Source organism: Papilio xuthus, unplaced genomic scaffold, assembly GCF_000836235.2.
Source record: "Papilio xuthus unplaced genomic scaffold, Pxut_1.1 DF824992.1, whole genome shotgun sequence".
Taxonomy (NCBI): Eukaryota; Metazoa; Arthropoda; class Insecta; order Lepidoptera; family Papilionidae; genus Papilio; species Papilio xuthus.
Genome location: NW_013533657.1, coordinates 3,516,312 through 3,529,355, shown reverse-complemented (window position 1 = coordinate 3,529,355; position 13,044 = coordinate 3,516,312). Strand labels below are relative to the sequence as shown.

At 33.0% G+C, this 13,044-nt stretch overlaps 2 protein-coding genes across 5 annotated transcripts in view; one reads left to right on the top strand and one right to left on the bottom strand.

Moving 5' to 3' along the window:
* Positions 1-8,641, bottom strand: part of LOC106126658 (cytochrome b5 reductase 4) — a 140,454-nt gene extending 131,813 nt beyond the window's left edge. Inside the window, exon 1 of the mRNA XM_013324414.1 lies at positions 8,050-8,641. The gene's annotated coding sequence lies outside the window, so the exon portion shown is untranslated. The remainder of the gene's footprint in view (positions 1-8,049) is intronic.
* Positions 2,692-12,995, top strand: LOC106126657 (uncharacterized). Of its 4 annotated transcripts, XM_013324408.1 has the most exons (20): positions 2,692-2,984; positions 3,414-3,520; positions 3,773-4,012; positions 4,479-4,641; positions 4,809-4,947; positions 5,508-5,720; positions 6,169-6,198; positions 6,487-6,658; positions 6,870-7,044; positions 7,394-7,579; positions 9,052-9,211; positions 9,556-9,676; positions 9,756-9,887; positions 10,652-10,806; positions 10,980-11,074; positions 11,269-11,403; positions 11,850-11,999; positions 12,192-12,262; positions 12,334-12,417; positions 12,777-12,995. In XM_013324408.1, the coding sequence occupies exons 1-20, from the start codon at positions 2,771-2,773 to the stop codon at positions 12,960-12,962; spliced, it is 2,928 nt and encodes a 975-aa protein (XP_013179862.1). In that variant the 5' UTR covers positions 2,692-2,770; the 3' UTR covers positions 12,963-12,995. The 4 variants fall into 4 exon arrangements, with proteins under 4 accessions (XP_013179862.1, XP_013179863.1, XP_013179864.1 ...); XM_013324409.1 differs by lacking the exon at positions 11,269-11,403; XM_013324410.1 differs by lacking the exon at positions 11,850-11,999.
* Positions 12,996-13,044: the final 49 nt, after the last annotated feature.

Genomic DNA, 13,044 nt, shown 5'->3' with positions numbered 1-13,044 from the left:
CATAACATAAAAAAAAATATTCAAAATATGTGACACGAACTATTCAACTGATTTTTACGACATAACTATACTTAATTGTTCTGCAGTTTTTATCAAAACTGTTAGTTAAAAAAAAGGCAGAAAAGGCGTTTATAAACGACCTGACCTATCTTGCCTAACATTTCAAAAGCGTGTGATGTAACGGATTATTAAAAAAAATAGCAGCCATTTAAGCTATCAAATTGTTCGTTAGCTTCGTTAGCGACCTGTCAACGCGAACGACGCGAAATGGTCAGCGAAAAAGCATTCACAAATATAATTGGACCGGAAAAACATATAGCTATATCTGATATACTGTTGATATATTCTGTAATATTGTTCACCACATTTTGCTGACAAAATATACAAAACTTTGCATGCAAGTACCTGAAATTCCTCTACTTTTACCGGATCAAGGAAAATATATTCATACGTTTATATTAAGCAATATACGTCATTGCATAATGTTTATGGGTTAAAATTTTTGTCCCCTTTGTTAAAGAGAAAAAAACAACTAAAGTAAAAAAACTGTCACCTCAACATATCTTTTGTGTGCGGAACTTGGAACACCAACCCCGCACTAGGTCGGGTTTTACTCTCGCAACCGACCCAGATACCTTTGAGCCATAGTTATCATTTGTCTCCGTTAAGTAAACAAGTCAGATTTTAAATAGAACTAAACATTAATATAATAAAAAATACTATTATATAAAAATTGTAAACGATAAATTCGTTTATATCATAAATACAAAATTATCTTTTCACAATTTAAATAACTATACTCCACCGAAACGAATTGTTATGAAATTTTGTATGCATATTCAGCAAGTCAGCGAATCGGCTACTATGTATTTTTCATACCCTGAAGTCATAAGGGTCATCCACCCCTAACATTTTTTTTGGGGGATTCGGAATTATTTATATGAAAAAACAACGGTATCCAGATCAACCAGTACTTAATAAAAATCTTCCAAGAAAGTTTTGAATTAATATTTAAGTAGAGACGACTATTTAAAGTTGAAAATATATTACAATGAATTTAGAAATTCTCTTTACGATACGCATTTTAACAAAACAAAAGAGCTCCTTCGTATCTTTACTAAACACATTCCTTGTCATTAAAAAAGTGCTGAAACATTCAAACGTTTCAACAATTTCGGTTACTATTATTGAAAGTAGGTCAAATGTGTACCGCTTGCTTTTATTGTATGAAATACAGAAATATTTTATATCATTTTTCGTTGTGAAATAGATTGAAAATCTCCAGCAACGATTTCTATTCGATAAATTGACAGTATTGAATACAACTTCATTTTTAACGCAAAAGAAAATAAGAAAAACGAAAAGATTTAAAAGTTTTCATAAAACATTAATTTATATTGAAATATTTAACAATCTAAAGAATCTGAAATAGAGCTATGAATTTAAAAAAATATACAAGGCGGTATTACGTGGGTATACCCACGTAATAATAAGTAATATTTATCCTTTTTATTCTCTTTGAAATAAACAGAGATAACAATAGAAGTATTTCGGTAAGTATTTTTTATTCACATTTATTTCTAGAATGTTTTAGGAGTATAACAGTCTCTCAGTTTTAATTATCCTAATAATAAAAAGAAAATTTGATTGAAAAAAAATCAGTATATGGATGCTACACTATCCTCGGATGACGTTTTAAATTTGCGCGGACTAAGTCGCGTACACACAATACTAATAAACGGATTCCAACATGATTCTATACAATACCCAAAAAATATAATAGAAAAAAATCTAAAAAAAAAATTAAAAATGATTACCAAGAATAACACATAATTCTTTGAATGTCCTTCAGATAAATAAATATCAAAGGATCAGACAGCAAATACTCTCGACATTATAAGGTAATATCAAAACGTCGAGTATTCAACCTCTCAGAGTAAATAAACCTCGCACTTTGTATTAGACATCAAATAAAGCAATCGAATTCCCAATTCTCAGGCAAGATCACAAAGTAACAGAATTTAACTTTAACATAGGGTTGTAGAGAAATAAAGAGAAATGGAAAGATTGAAAATAATTAGTTCTCTCGTCATTAATCGTAAAAAAAATGAAAATGTGCAGAGATAAAACATTTCACAACTGCAACCGACAACAGACTATCCAAAAATATTGCGACGCAATTTATTACAGGAAGAGTCAACAGAAGCTTGACAATTGAAAGTAAATAAATACCGTTACCCATCCTTTTCATTTTGAATTCAGCTTATTTACCTTTAGATAAAGTACATTATGTAAATTAAATAATCTTTCCACTTATTTTATAACTCTTGTATATTTATTTAATTTTGTTTATACTGTATTCTAGATTATTTATATTCGTTATATTAAGTCAATCATGCTGTGTTAAAGGCCATATATGCGAAGATGTATGCTGAAGAAGCCACAGAGTTGTCAGGACGGCGCCTAATGGAGGATCGTGGTATCGAATTTTAATGTATGATGTCAAGATAAATCTTCTTCTGATTAAATTAATAACTTAAAAAAATATGGATTTATAGCTGCGGATTATTTCCCGCTCGTATGTAGAGCGTGTTCTGAATAAGTTTGAACCACATTAAAATGTAAATAAAACCTTTGTTGTTGATAATAAAAAAAACAGATGTTTGAATGACAACGGTCTGTCAAATTTAATATCAAATTGACATATTATCCAATATAATTTTCTGCTATAAATAATACGAATTCTCTTAAATCAGATATAAACACTAAAATGGAGACGAAATCTATAGAAGAAGAAGAATATAAAACGTCAAGGTCTCAAAGCGAAGAAACAAGAGTACCTGAAATATTTTCAAGCGCAGAAAAACTTACGCTATTCGACTTCGCTAATATAAAAAAGACCTTTTCTGGTTCAGAAATCATACGCACGGCTTCAGATATCTGTCGAATTAATTATTTGAGGCAACAAGATAATACCTTATCCGGTAAATTGGTAACTTTATTTATTTGGTTAAAGTTTTATGTGTTTGTAAATGAAATCTGCTGTATATTGGCCTTTAGTGGCTAGACGTGCACTGATTACCGTGAGTTTCCAAATGGAAAATCATCGTTTAAAACATATTGTTATCTCTGTTTCGTCAAAGATAATGACAGGGATGACGATATGTTTTATACAGAGATTTTGGTATCAGAAAACAACGGTTAGTCTTGTAACTTTGGAATTTCGGAAGTAGACAGTGGAAATTGACAGTAATATGAAGCCTTTTAGTGATATTATTAAACACTTATGCAATCTATATCAATGGATACATCGTTGATAAGGAGTAGAACAACTGTTACAAACATTCTCAAATTATTAACAAACTTAATGTGCAATTGACGTCGCATATCAACGATCTAAAATTTGTTTTCAGAGGAAAGTATCAAAGTTCGCAATGATCTTATGTTTGGAAATAGAACACCTTCACAAGCATCAGTTCCTCCTCAGACTAAACAAGTAGAAGATATGCTCCAAGAGCAGGTAAACTTCGTTCTTTCAAACTTTACATTGTGTAGCAATTTTGTTCAATACTTGACTGAACACCTTTAAATATATATGAAAATTTAGTAAATTAAAAGACGTTTAAAAATAATTTCGTAGAAGTCATGTTTTGCTGCTTTTTTTATTTCTCTTAGTTTAAATATAGAAATCAATATTTAAAAACCAAGGGTGTACACTAAAATGAAAAAAAGTACGTAGCAAAAATAAGATCATCTCATCTTGTAATTTCAGTTCTTTCCACACGTAACGAATTTGATGAATGAAGACCAATTATGGGGATGTTTTTATCCGTTCTCCGAATTATATTCAGACGTCTATTCACCCGTGGTGCGTGTAAAGAAACCTGAGGACGTGCCTGAAGTCCCCGGAGGCGTACTGACGCACGAATTAGTGGGGGCATGCCTCAGCTATTTAAAGCGAATACCATTATTGGGGGACTATGTATTCATAAAACTTGATCTTTCATCAAAGGTATACTTCGTTAAAGACACAATAACATATGATCTGATTCAACATAAATATGCCGCATGCGTTACGCAGTACAGAAAAATGAAATATCGTATAATAAAATTCTCGTGTCACAATTTTCGTTCCCATACTCCTCCGAAACGGCTTGACCGATTCTCATGAAATTTTGTGAACATATTGAGTAGGTCTGAGAATCGGCCAACATCTATTTTTCATCCCGCGCGGACGGAGTCGCGTGCGACAGCTAGTATCGTATAAAAATCTAAAGATAATCTAGAGCAAATTACAGCATTGTTAACTGTATATGTAAAAAAATGCGTGCAAACGTAAAAAAGGATTGATAAATATAAAACAAAAAACTTACTAACTATGACAAAGTTTTAATCACTTTAACAAGCTTGTTAGTCTTTGTATATGATCAAAGAGTAGACAAAGAAACCAATAACGAAACACGTGTATTTTGTTTCAGACTCTAACTAACATCGATATACTCAAACAATATAAGTTTTTGGTATACCTCGATCTGTCGTCAAACTTCTTAACGGATCTCTCTGTTTTATCTTACTTGCCATATCTGCAGTATCTCTCCGTATCTTTCAACAGACTGAATACTGTTCTTAACTATGAAACTCGTAAGTTTACTTTAAGTAGTTACGATTGTGTGCCCGCATTTCGCTAAATATAGACAAGATTCAGCTGCAGTGTTCATATCTTGTGAGTTTGAAATTAAAGGAAACAGATGAGGATAGTATCAGAGCCTAAAAGAAACTTATAAGTCAAACGTTAATTTTATTTACAGCGCAATGGTTTTTAACTGAAGTACATTATAAATATAATTCTATAATAAGAATAAGAGATTTGAGTGAATTTTGGTCGATCACTGTCTTGGACTTGTCGCATAATAACATAAAACGTATCAGTGGATTTGAAAATTTAAGGTATGATTTAAGTAACATTAGTACAGAAATTGAAACTGAGGGTTTACTGTTCTAGTACTGATTTTACTGAACAATGTCTAGCACTTTGAACATCTTTTGTAATGTCAATAATAAATTCTTAACCGCGTGTTTCCGAGACGAAAATCGCCGTTTAAAACACGTTATTCCAGTTTTGTCAAAGACCAAAGAAAGGGTGGACGATATGTTTTATACAGAAATTTTGGTCTCAGAAGCTCGCGGTAAGAGTATATGCAATACGAATATAGAAGATATGTCGATTTCCTTTACAAAATGGCTAAATTTTCTACAGTAACTCGTTGCCAATTTCCGCTAGCGTTCGCAATCGTCCGTGCACGTCACAAAGTGCCATACGTTCCACTGTGTGTAATAGCTGTGAAATTATTGCACATTTTGATTTAATATTTTTGATTTTACTATAATCGATTGAGCTAAAAAATACTGGAGCCCGTAAGACAAAATTACAATCAGAGATCAAAGTCAAACGTGACTCGGATCAAAAACAATATCAATTAACTTAAATCTTAAATGTTTTATTCCAGATATTTACGTCATCTCGACCTATCCTTTAACCACATACAGAGACTTGAAAATCTGAACCACCTCAGATTGTTGTGGTTGGATCTGTCTTACAATAATATATCGAGTTTTGAGTTCAGCCAAAACACGGGTCTATGGACACTTTTAGATCTTAAATATTTGAATATAAGCGAAAACAATCTGATATGCATGAAGATGTTTTCGGGATGTACCAGGTTTCTGTATTTTTAGGTTATAAATAATCATTTAAAGACCAGTCATGTATCACAGCATAGAATGGTACTTGATTATAGAAAAATGTGTTATACGTATTTAAAATATGTTGAGGTTATCAAATTAAAGATTTTTCGGTAAAAAAATATACGCGGCAAAAGCCCCACGATAGGCACTCTAAATGATTTACGAAGAGTGCTTTTACTTAAATTAGATCAAATCAATTTTCTTTTGGGGAATTTACGAAGGTGATGGCTTTCAGTACTACTATACTACGTAGCTTAATATATATTAAAATAAATGTGTTCAAATACAGTATACAATTTTACAAAATACGTTAAAAAGATACCCATTTCACATCACTAAACATTATAAAATTAATCAAAATTACTTTTTAATTAAAACAAATGTTAAAACTTTAATTAATCTAATTGTTTTTCCAACGAACAGATTGCATGAATTGTACGCGCGGAATAACAGGTAAATAAAACCATGGTAATTGTTCCATTTACATTGTTTCCACTCTTCATTTGTCCTCGATTCGAATTCAATATTCGACTGTGCTGAATCTTTTCTTAGTATCGGGGGGCAAATCATTAAAAGATGCCATGCACTCTAAAGGAAAATCAGTGTTACGTGACACTTGACCCACTAAAACCAAGATGGCTCTCCTTGACATCCCCATATTAATGCAGCGGAAACACGACTATTATGAAGTTAATTTTAGGGTGAAGTCTGGCCATAATTGAAATCATTAAAAAATTATAGACTCGGTGTTCTCCTGGAGTTGGCGGTTTACCTCCGGCAAATGCGCCGCCTAACCATACTTGACCTGCGCTCTAACCCCGTGTGCTCGACTCCTGGTTACAAGGACGTCATATACATAACATTCCCACTTCTCATCAATCTCGATGGTGAAGCCATCGACCCTGTTAAGCAGGTAACATTTACTAACATATATTTCATCATCAGCTCACTATACGTCCCCACCGAGGGATTCGGAGCCTACCCTAATTTAAGGGTGATTAGGCCATAGTCAACCACGCTGGCCAAGTGCGGGTTGGTTAACATATATTTACTAGAACTGAATTAAAATTTATTGTCAACTAAATGTTTGCAAAGTTATTGAATAATATATTAATAATTTATAGCAATATTCTAAAATGCAAATGATGACTGACGTGAGAATATTCGCGTCTCGTCGTTTACTACGGTTGTTATATATCGAGCAGCTATCTAAAGCGAAAGTGTCGCCTTTTACGCCTCCGGCTGACACCACGGATGTTCCTCTGGTCGTCATTGTGGGCTACGATGCTGTTGGCAAAGGTATACTAGCGATCCCCAACAAGCTTAGCATAAATTATCACAAAACAAATGAACCTATTTAATCGAACTATACCAATGGTGATCTTTGGGGAGGTCTATGCACAACAGTGGACGTCATACGACTGGAGAGAGAGAGAGATACCAAACAGACACAGTCAGATTAACGATGAAATTCTTTGTCTTTTGCGTATACCTTACTTTTTTTGATAATATGCGTCTTTGAAATTTTTTTTAAATTTAAATTCATAAAGAAAACCTTCATCAAATAAATTTTACACAAAAAGTAATCTTTAACAGGGCGCTAAGTTTTTGCGTCCATTAATTTCATTAATCGATTATTTTATCCCAGGTACTCTAGCACGACGTCTCGCTAAAGAATGCAGCTCTAACATAGAAATAGGAAGACAACACACGACAGCTACACATCACTTTTCCGACCATTACATAATTGTGACAAGGAAAAAGTTCGATGATATGATTATTGCTGGAGACTTCCTGACATACAGCGAAAAAGATGGAGAATCATATGGGCTAAGTAACGTTTATATGTTTATTATCTTAATTTTCTCTATTTTCCTTTTCTCTATGAATCTGTGTTATTAGAAATTTGTCTTATTCAAAAACACATAATTTACGCTTTCATAGTATTAATAACTTCAATGCAAATAACCGAAGAATTTAATAAGAACAGAATACAAAGAGTTAATCCCAATTTAGAGGGAATATTTGCAAATGTCACTTTGACCGCACAATAGTAGACATTTTCGGCGGGAATAATTTGACGTCAATGGAGGCCCGTCACGTTCGGGACGTAATAAGCTGCGCGAAATATGAATAATAATAATAATTCTATCTTTATTTAATCCTATTGGGATTAGAAATGTGCTGCGTTAATTAAACCAGTTTATCTAATTGTTTTCTACAAAGAAAATTCGGGTTCCGCGGAACAACCATCCTTAGACTATGTTGCAACTACTTATTGTAAATATATGAAGTGGCACTTACCAACTCGATGCCTCGTTCACCGCCTGCATTGCGTGGTCACTCTGTTCGTGTCAATCCAGTCAAGTCACTGTCATATAGTCTAAAGGCACTAGCGACGCTGTCCCACAGATGCGAACGATGCACCTTTTACCGAATACGTGCAATATTCGCGACTACGTCGAACCGAAGGCGGAACCATAAACTTAAGCGACACTGTATGCTATGAAAAACACACGTCCGATGTTTTAGTTTTTCGTCCAACTTTCTTTGTTTCCCGATGCTAACTATAAGCTGCCGACTAACTGCCTCCCCCGCAGGCCCGGCGCGCGACCGCTGCGGTGAGGGATTTCTAACTACCCGCTTGTACGTGAAAATAAAAATTGAGTCGGCTTGCCTACATTAAACTGCGAAATTACAAAATATATAGTACGTCCTTGAATGTGACGAAATACAGTGTATCTGTACCGAATACAAATATTACGTCTCCCAATGGATGTAATTTTTTTTATATTTTTATTATTAAAACCACCCACCCGCTGTAGGTTTTATCGCACTATTATTGCAAGATCGAACACCTTCCTAATATCTTTTTATTGCTAATTTTGTTACACGGAAAAATTTATATTATTGCTTACACACCGCGTAAAACTTTTCAATCAAAGGCCTTTGCCATTAACTAACAATTATCGTTACCATGGCAACTTTCTTGTTTGCAGTACTGGCAACATTGAAGTGTTTATCCCATTCTCGCAGAGAATTTTTTTTTAATTATTTACCCCTAAGTAATAGCGTGGAAATATTTAGCCTATGGAGAGTCGCAAATGTAGGGATTTTTATATTATAATAAAAAAAATTCAAAAATATGCTGGAAATGCTGGCATCGTACATAACAAAGTGTGTGTTTATTATATTATTATAAATTAAAATGGATTGAGAATTTTTGTGTAAACAATTACTAAAGATAAATACAGAAGCGCTGATTAAAAAGTTTTACGTACTAGCACTATTTTTTTTTAATTTTAGGTCGAGAAGAAGCTTACATAAATAAAGGAAAAGTGCGTCTTACGACAATGGATTTGATTGGTGCTTTAATGTTGAAACTTCGAGGTCGACGGCCATACTTAATTTTAGCATCGTGTTCAGATAAATCTGACGTGTTTCACAAGCAACATGAGAGAAAGGAGTATACACATTTAATTTTAAAATACAATATTCATTGCAAAATTATTAGGGGCTAGCCGAAGATAACAAAGTGGGCTAGTAGTAAACATTCTATATATTTGGTAAAGAAAAACTTTCCAACATATGGTCCAATTTTTTGGCGATTGGCGACGCCCATGATGCTGTAAACTAATGCCTTTTTACCCTTGGTTTTATTTCCATAGTTGAAAGACCATACAATCACAGTATACTTGTGCAATGCATTTTGCTTTTCTGTAGTAATTCATTTATTAACCCTTAAATTTTTGACGCCGCAAGATATATAAATTGGCGTGTATCTGATGAATACGTAATTCCATTTGACAGAGCCCATAACGAAGTCAACGTGAATAAACTATCCATGATGCTGCCACAAGAAATATCAACACTACAAATATTGTTATCTGGACGGATCATAATTACTGGAATTCTTAATGAAATCCTTTTAGTAATTTATTTTTAACTAAAAACTTTGTTACTTAAACAACAATTATTTTCATGATTGTGACTTCTACGTCGTTTTACAGGCATTGCCGGATGGAAAAGACCACAGTGAATTTTTATATGCATCAGAATGCTCGCTCAAGATGGACAGTGATACCAAACGTGGAGAAGAAAAAGGGCACAAGAGTGCAAATAAATTCGGCACAATGACATTGGTATGTTTTACGTAAATTGTTAAACTTTCATGTACATTTCAAGTTAAGAGACGACTTGACATAGAGTTGGTATATAGCTTTGTTTTGTCTAATATAGTAATTGAAAGGTTACCTCTTTCCTGTCCTATCCTACATGGCCGATTTATTTAAATTCAACTCAACACAACCAATCATATTTTTTTTAATACTATCAAAGGTTGATTTACTAAAAAAAACCTTTCAAAAGTTCATTCGGGTAGTTAGGTATCACATAACTCAATATTCCGTGCGAACTAGTCTCCGCTTTTACTCTTATTTGACTACGTTATCTTTAAGTTGGTCATATATTACGCTCAAATGACAGCTTGTGGTGACTACTGAACTGTCTCCTAGTAATATAACCACGAGTGCTTGAACCCATCCATTGTTAACTAATGGAATGACTTTAAATATCCTGTAATATTCGGTATCCTGAATTAAATTAATTAATCAAAGTCCTTCATCTCAAATACTAACCAGTGTTTATTAAAAACCAATAAGCATGTATGCGTGGATGTATAAATGTAGAAGATGCAAGAAATGTACCAAGAGCGCGTAAAATGGAAATCTCTCTACCTATACCTCTGGGTTACGAGCATAGATTGAGTTGTTGTCTTACTTTTGGTCACCACTAAGCAAAAAGGAAGAAGTCCAACTACCTTATAAAGATGGGAAGTACAAGGTTGAATTTTTCACTTTAATAACATAAACGCCAATAAATTTTACATGACATTTTGTTATTACAGAGCTCATCATCTTTTAGAGGCTATGGCAAGAAATCTGAAACCAATAACGAGGCAGGTGGCGCCAGCATGTATTCATTGTACAAGTCGCAAGGTACCGGAGAGTACGTCAGTGAGGTAGACGGACAGATCTCCTTTCAGGACAAGAATTCTAAAAGGTACTTTAAGCAGACATGAAATCCCAATTAAGATTATTAAGTGAAGTTTAGAATAAGTGTAGTATACTTTAATTTTAATCTTCGAATTCCATATAAGGTGGCCAGATACCTTAAATAAGTACACACAATTATTTTAGTTTTTTTATTATTTACAAACGTAATTTTTATTAAAGGTCGGACCATCGAGGAACAACACAAAAAGGCGATAAGCAGTCGAATATTAATAAAAGTGTGGATTTTACAAAGTACACGTCATCAACTTGGAAAGGTAATCTATTATATTAAAAATAGAAGGGGCAAAATAAAGTTAAAGCTATAGAGGGCGTACATTGAAATAATATGGGAACTTTCAAACTTGTAAATAAAATCGCTTGAGAAAGGATTTTATGTATAGCTAAAATATATAGTAACTTAAACAAATTAGTAAAAACAATTATTATTAAATACAAATTGCATTTATAGGATGCGTACCGGTGGTGTACGGTAGCACAAAATCTTCGAAGTCTGTTACATTCACGTCGCAAGACATCGATGACTTGGACGACCATGTGCCAGATGCGTCTGGACTTATGGTCGATCCCCAACCTGATATCGATCGTAATTTTTTTTTATTTGTAGTAAATCATTCGTAGACCAGTATTTTCAATAGATAGTGTTACTATCTAAATATACATATTCATATTCAGTGGGCCTAGCACGAATATTTGTGACAGTCGCCATCGTATCATCATCGACAATTTGTGTAGCATGGCGGTTTGTCGAACTAAAAGTACCCCAAAAATCAAATACTAATTTTGACATAATTGACGATCACTATACATTGATGATGTCGCAAATATGCGTGCTAGGCCCACTGAAATAGCTTCATTATCGCATCTATGCCTTTTGTACGGTATTTCGCGTATTGACGAGGCATAGACCGTAATGGTCCAATTATGAACTAATTTTTACTTTAATCCTGCTGTTATATATTTTGCTTTAGCACTTTAGTTTTAAACCGTATATTTTTCTTATTTTTTTTCATAATAAATATTCTTCTGCAGCAGCGGAATATGCAAAATCGGGCCGATCGATAAGCACGAAGATTTGTTCGTATTTACATCCAGAGTTGGATGCCCATGACTCTGACATATGGCTCGCATTCCTAGTCGATGCGGGTCTTCTGCAAGCTAGTGAAATAGCTTTGGAACCGTGTTAGTTTTTTTCTTGTTTTTAGCCGACTTCAAAAAGTATAAATTCGTCTGTATTTTTTTTATTTTTTCACGTTTAAAAAATGGATAAAAGATATTTTGGTAGCGCATTTTTCAAAAGTTTAAATAATTCAAACAAATGTTTATTAAATAATCTAGAATGTTCGAAAATGAAGCTTCCCATTATTTTTACAGCCCAATCAACAATTGGTCATGAAAATAAAGATGAATTGGACTACTTGATAAAGCAAATAGAACATCACAAGGTAAACATCATTATTTCAGCTATAAAACTAATATTTCAAAGAGTTATTTAAAGGTTTAAATTTGACTTTAGATACCATCGGAATCTTACACTACGAACATAAGAGACGACTATGAAGATATTCATAGGAAAATACCAGGATTGTTTTGGAACACTGTAAGCTTTTCCTTTCTTTGTCTGTAGCGGCTGTTTAACACATTCCATGCCATTACGATTTTTGCGATAGCACTGAACGTGTTGATCTTTCTTTATTTTGTCAAATAAGTGTTTATAAAATTATTCAGTGTGGTTTCTTTGGTGCTATTGTCCATATTTGTTGTTTGATATCATTTTTAATAGGAGTTTTTGTAATTAAAAGCTACTAAATTTTTTAAAATTTGAAGTTAGAAACTCATATAATTGGATTTATTTTATTAAAAATATAAAATTCCAACTTTTTCATGATGTATCCATTTACCTCTTCAATTCAAAACTTAGCTGACTGTTTGTCTTTTGTTTTTTTTTTTAATCTATAGATATCAATGGACAATCCCGATATCGCATTCAAAAAGATGAAGAGAATTGTTCAAGATATAGTAAACTCACAGAAGCAGCTTGAGCCAATGTTTGATACAGATTTTGGTAATATGGACCACCCAATAATTAAGAAAAGATTAAATAAAATATGCAGTCAAATAGCACCACGACGACTTTTCTTGTAAACAAAAAAATAAATAAAATATTTATACAAAAAAAGGTATTTGTTTTATTTCATAATCTGTAAAATAGAGAATTAATGATGGT

Coding starts and splice junctions, on each gene's coding strand:
- LOC106126657 (XM_013324408.1), top strand. CDS start 2,771: ATGGAGACGAAATCTATAGAAGAAGAAGAATATAAAACGTCAAGGTCT. Junction 7,580..9,051: donor TGGAGAATCATATGGGCTAA/GTAACGTTTATA, acceptor TTTTAATTTTAG/GTCGAGAAGAAGCTTACATA. Junction 12,263..12,333: donor AGCAAATAGAACATCACAAG/GTAAACATCATT, acceptor ATTTGACTTTAG/ATACCATCGGAATCTTACAC.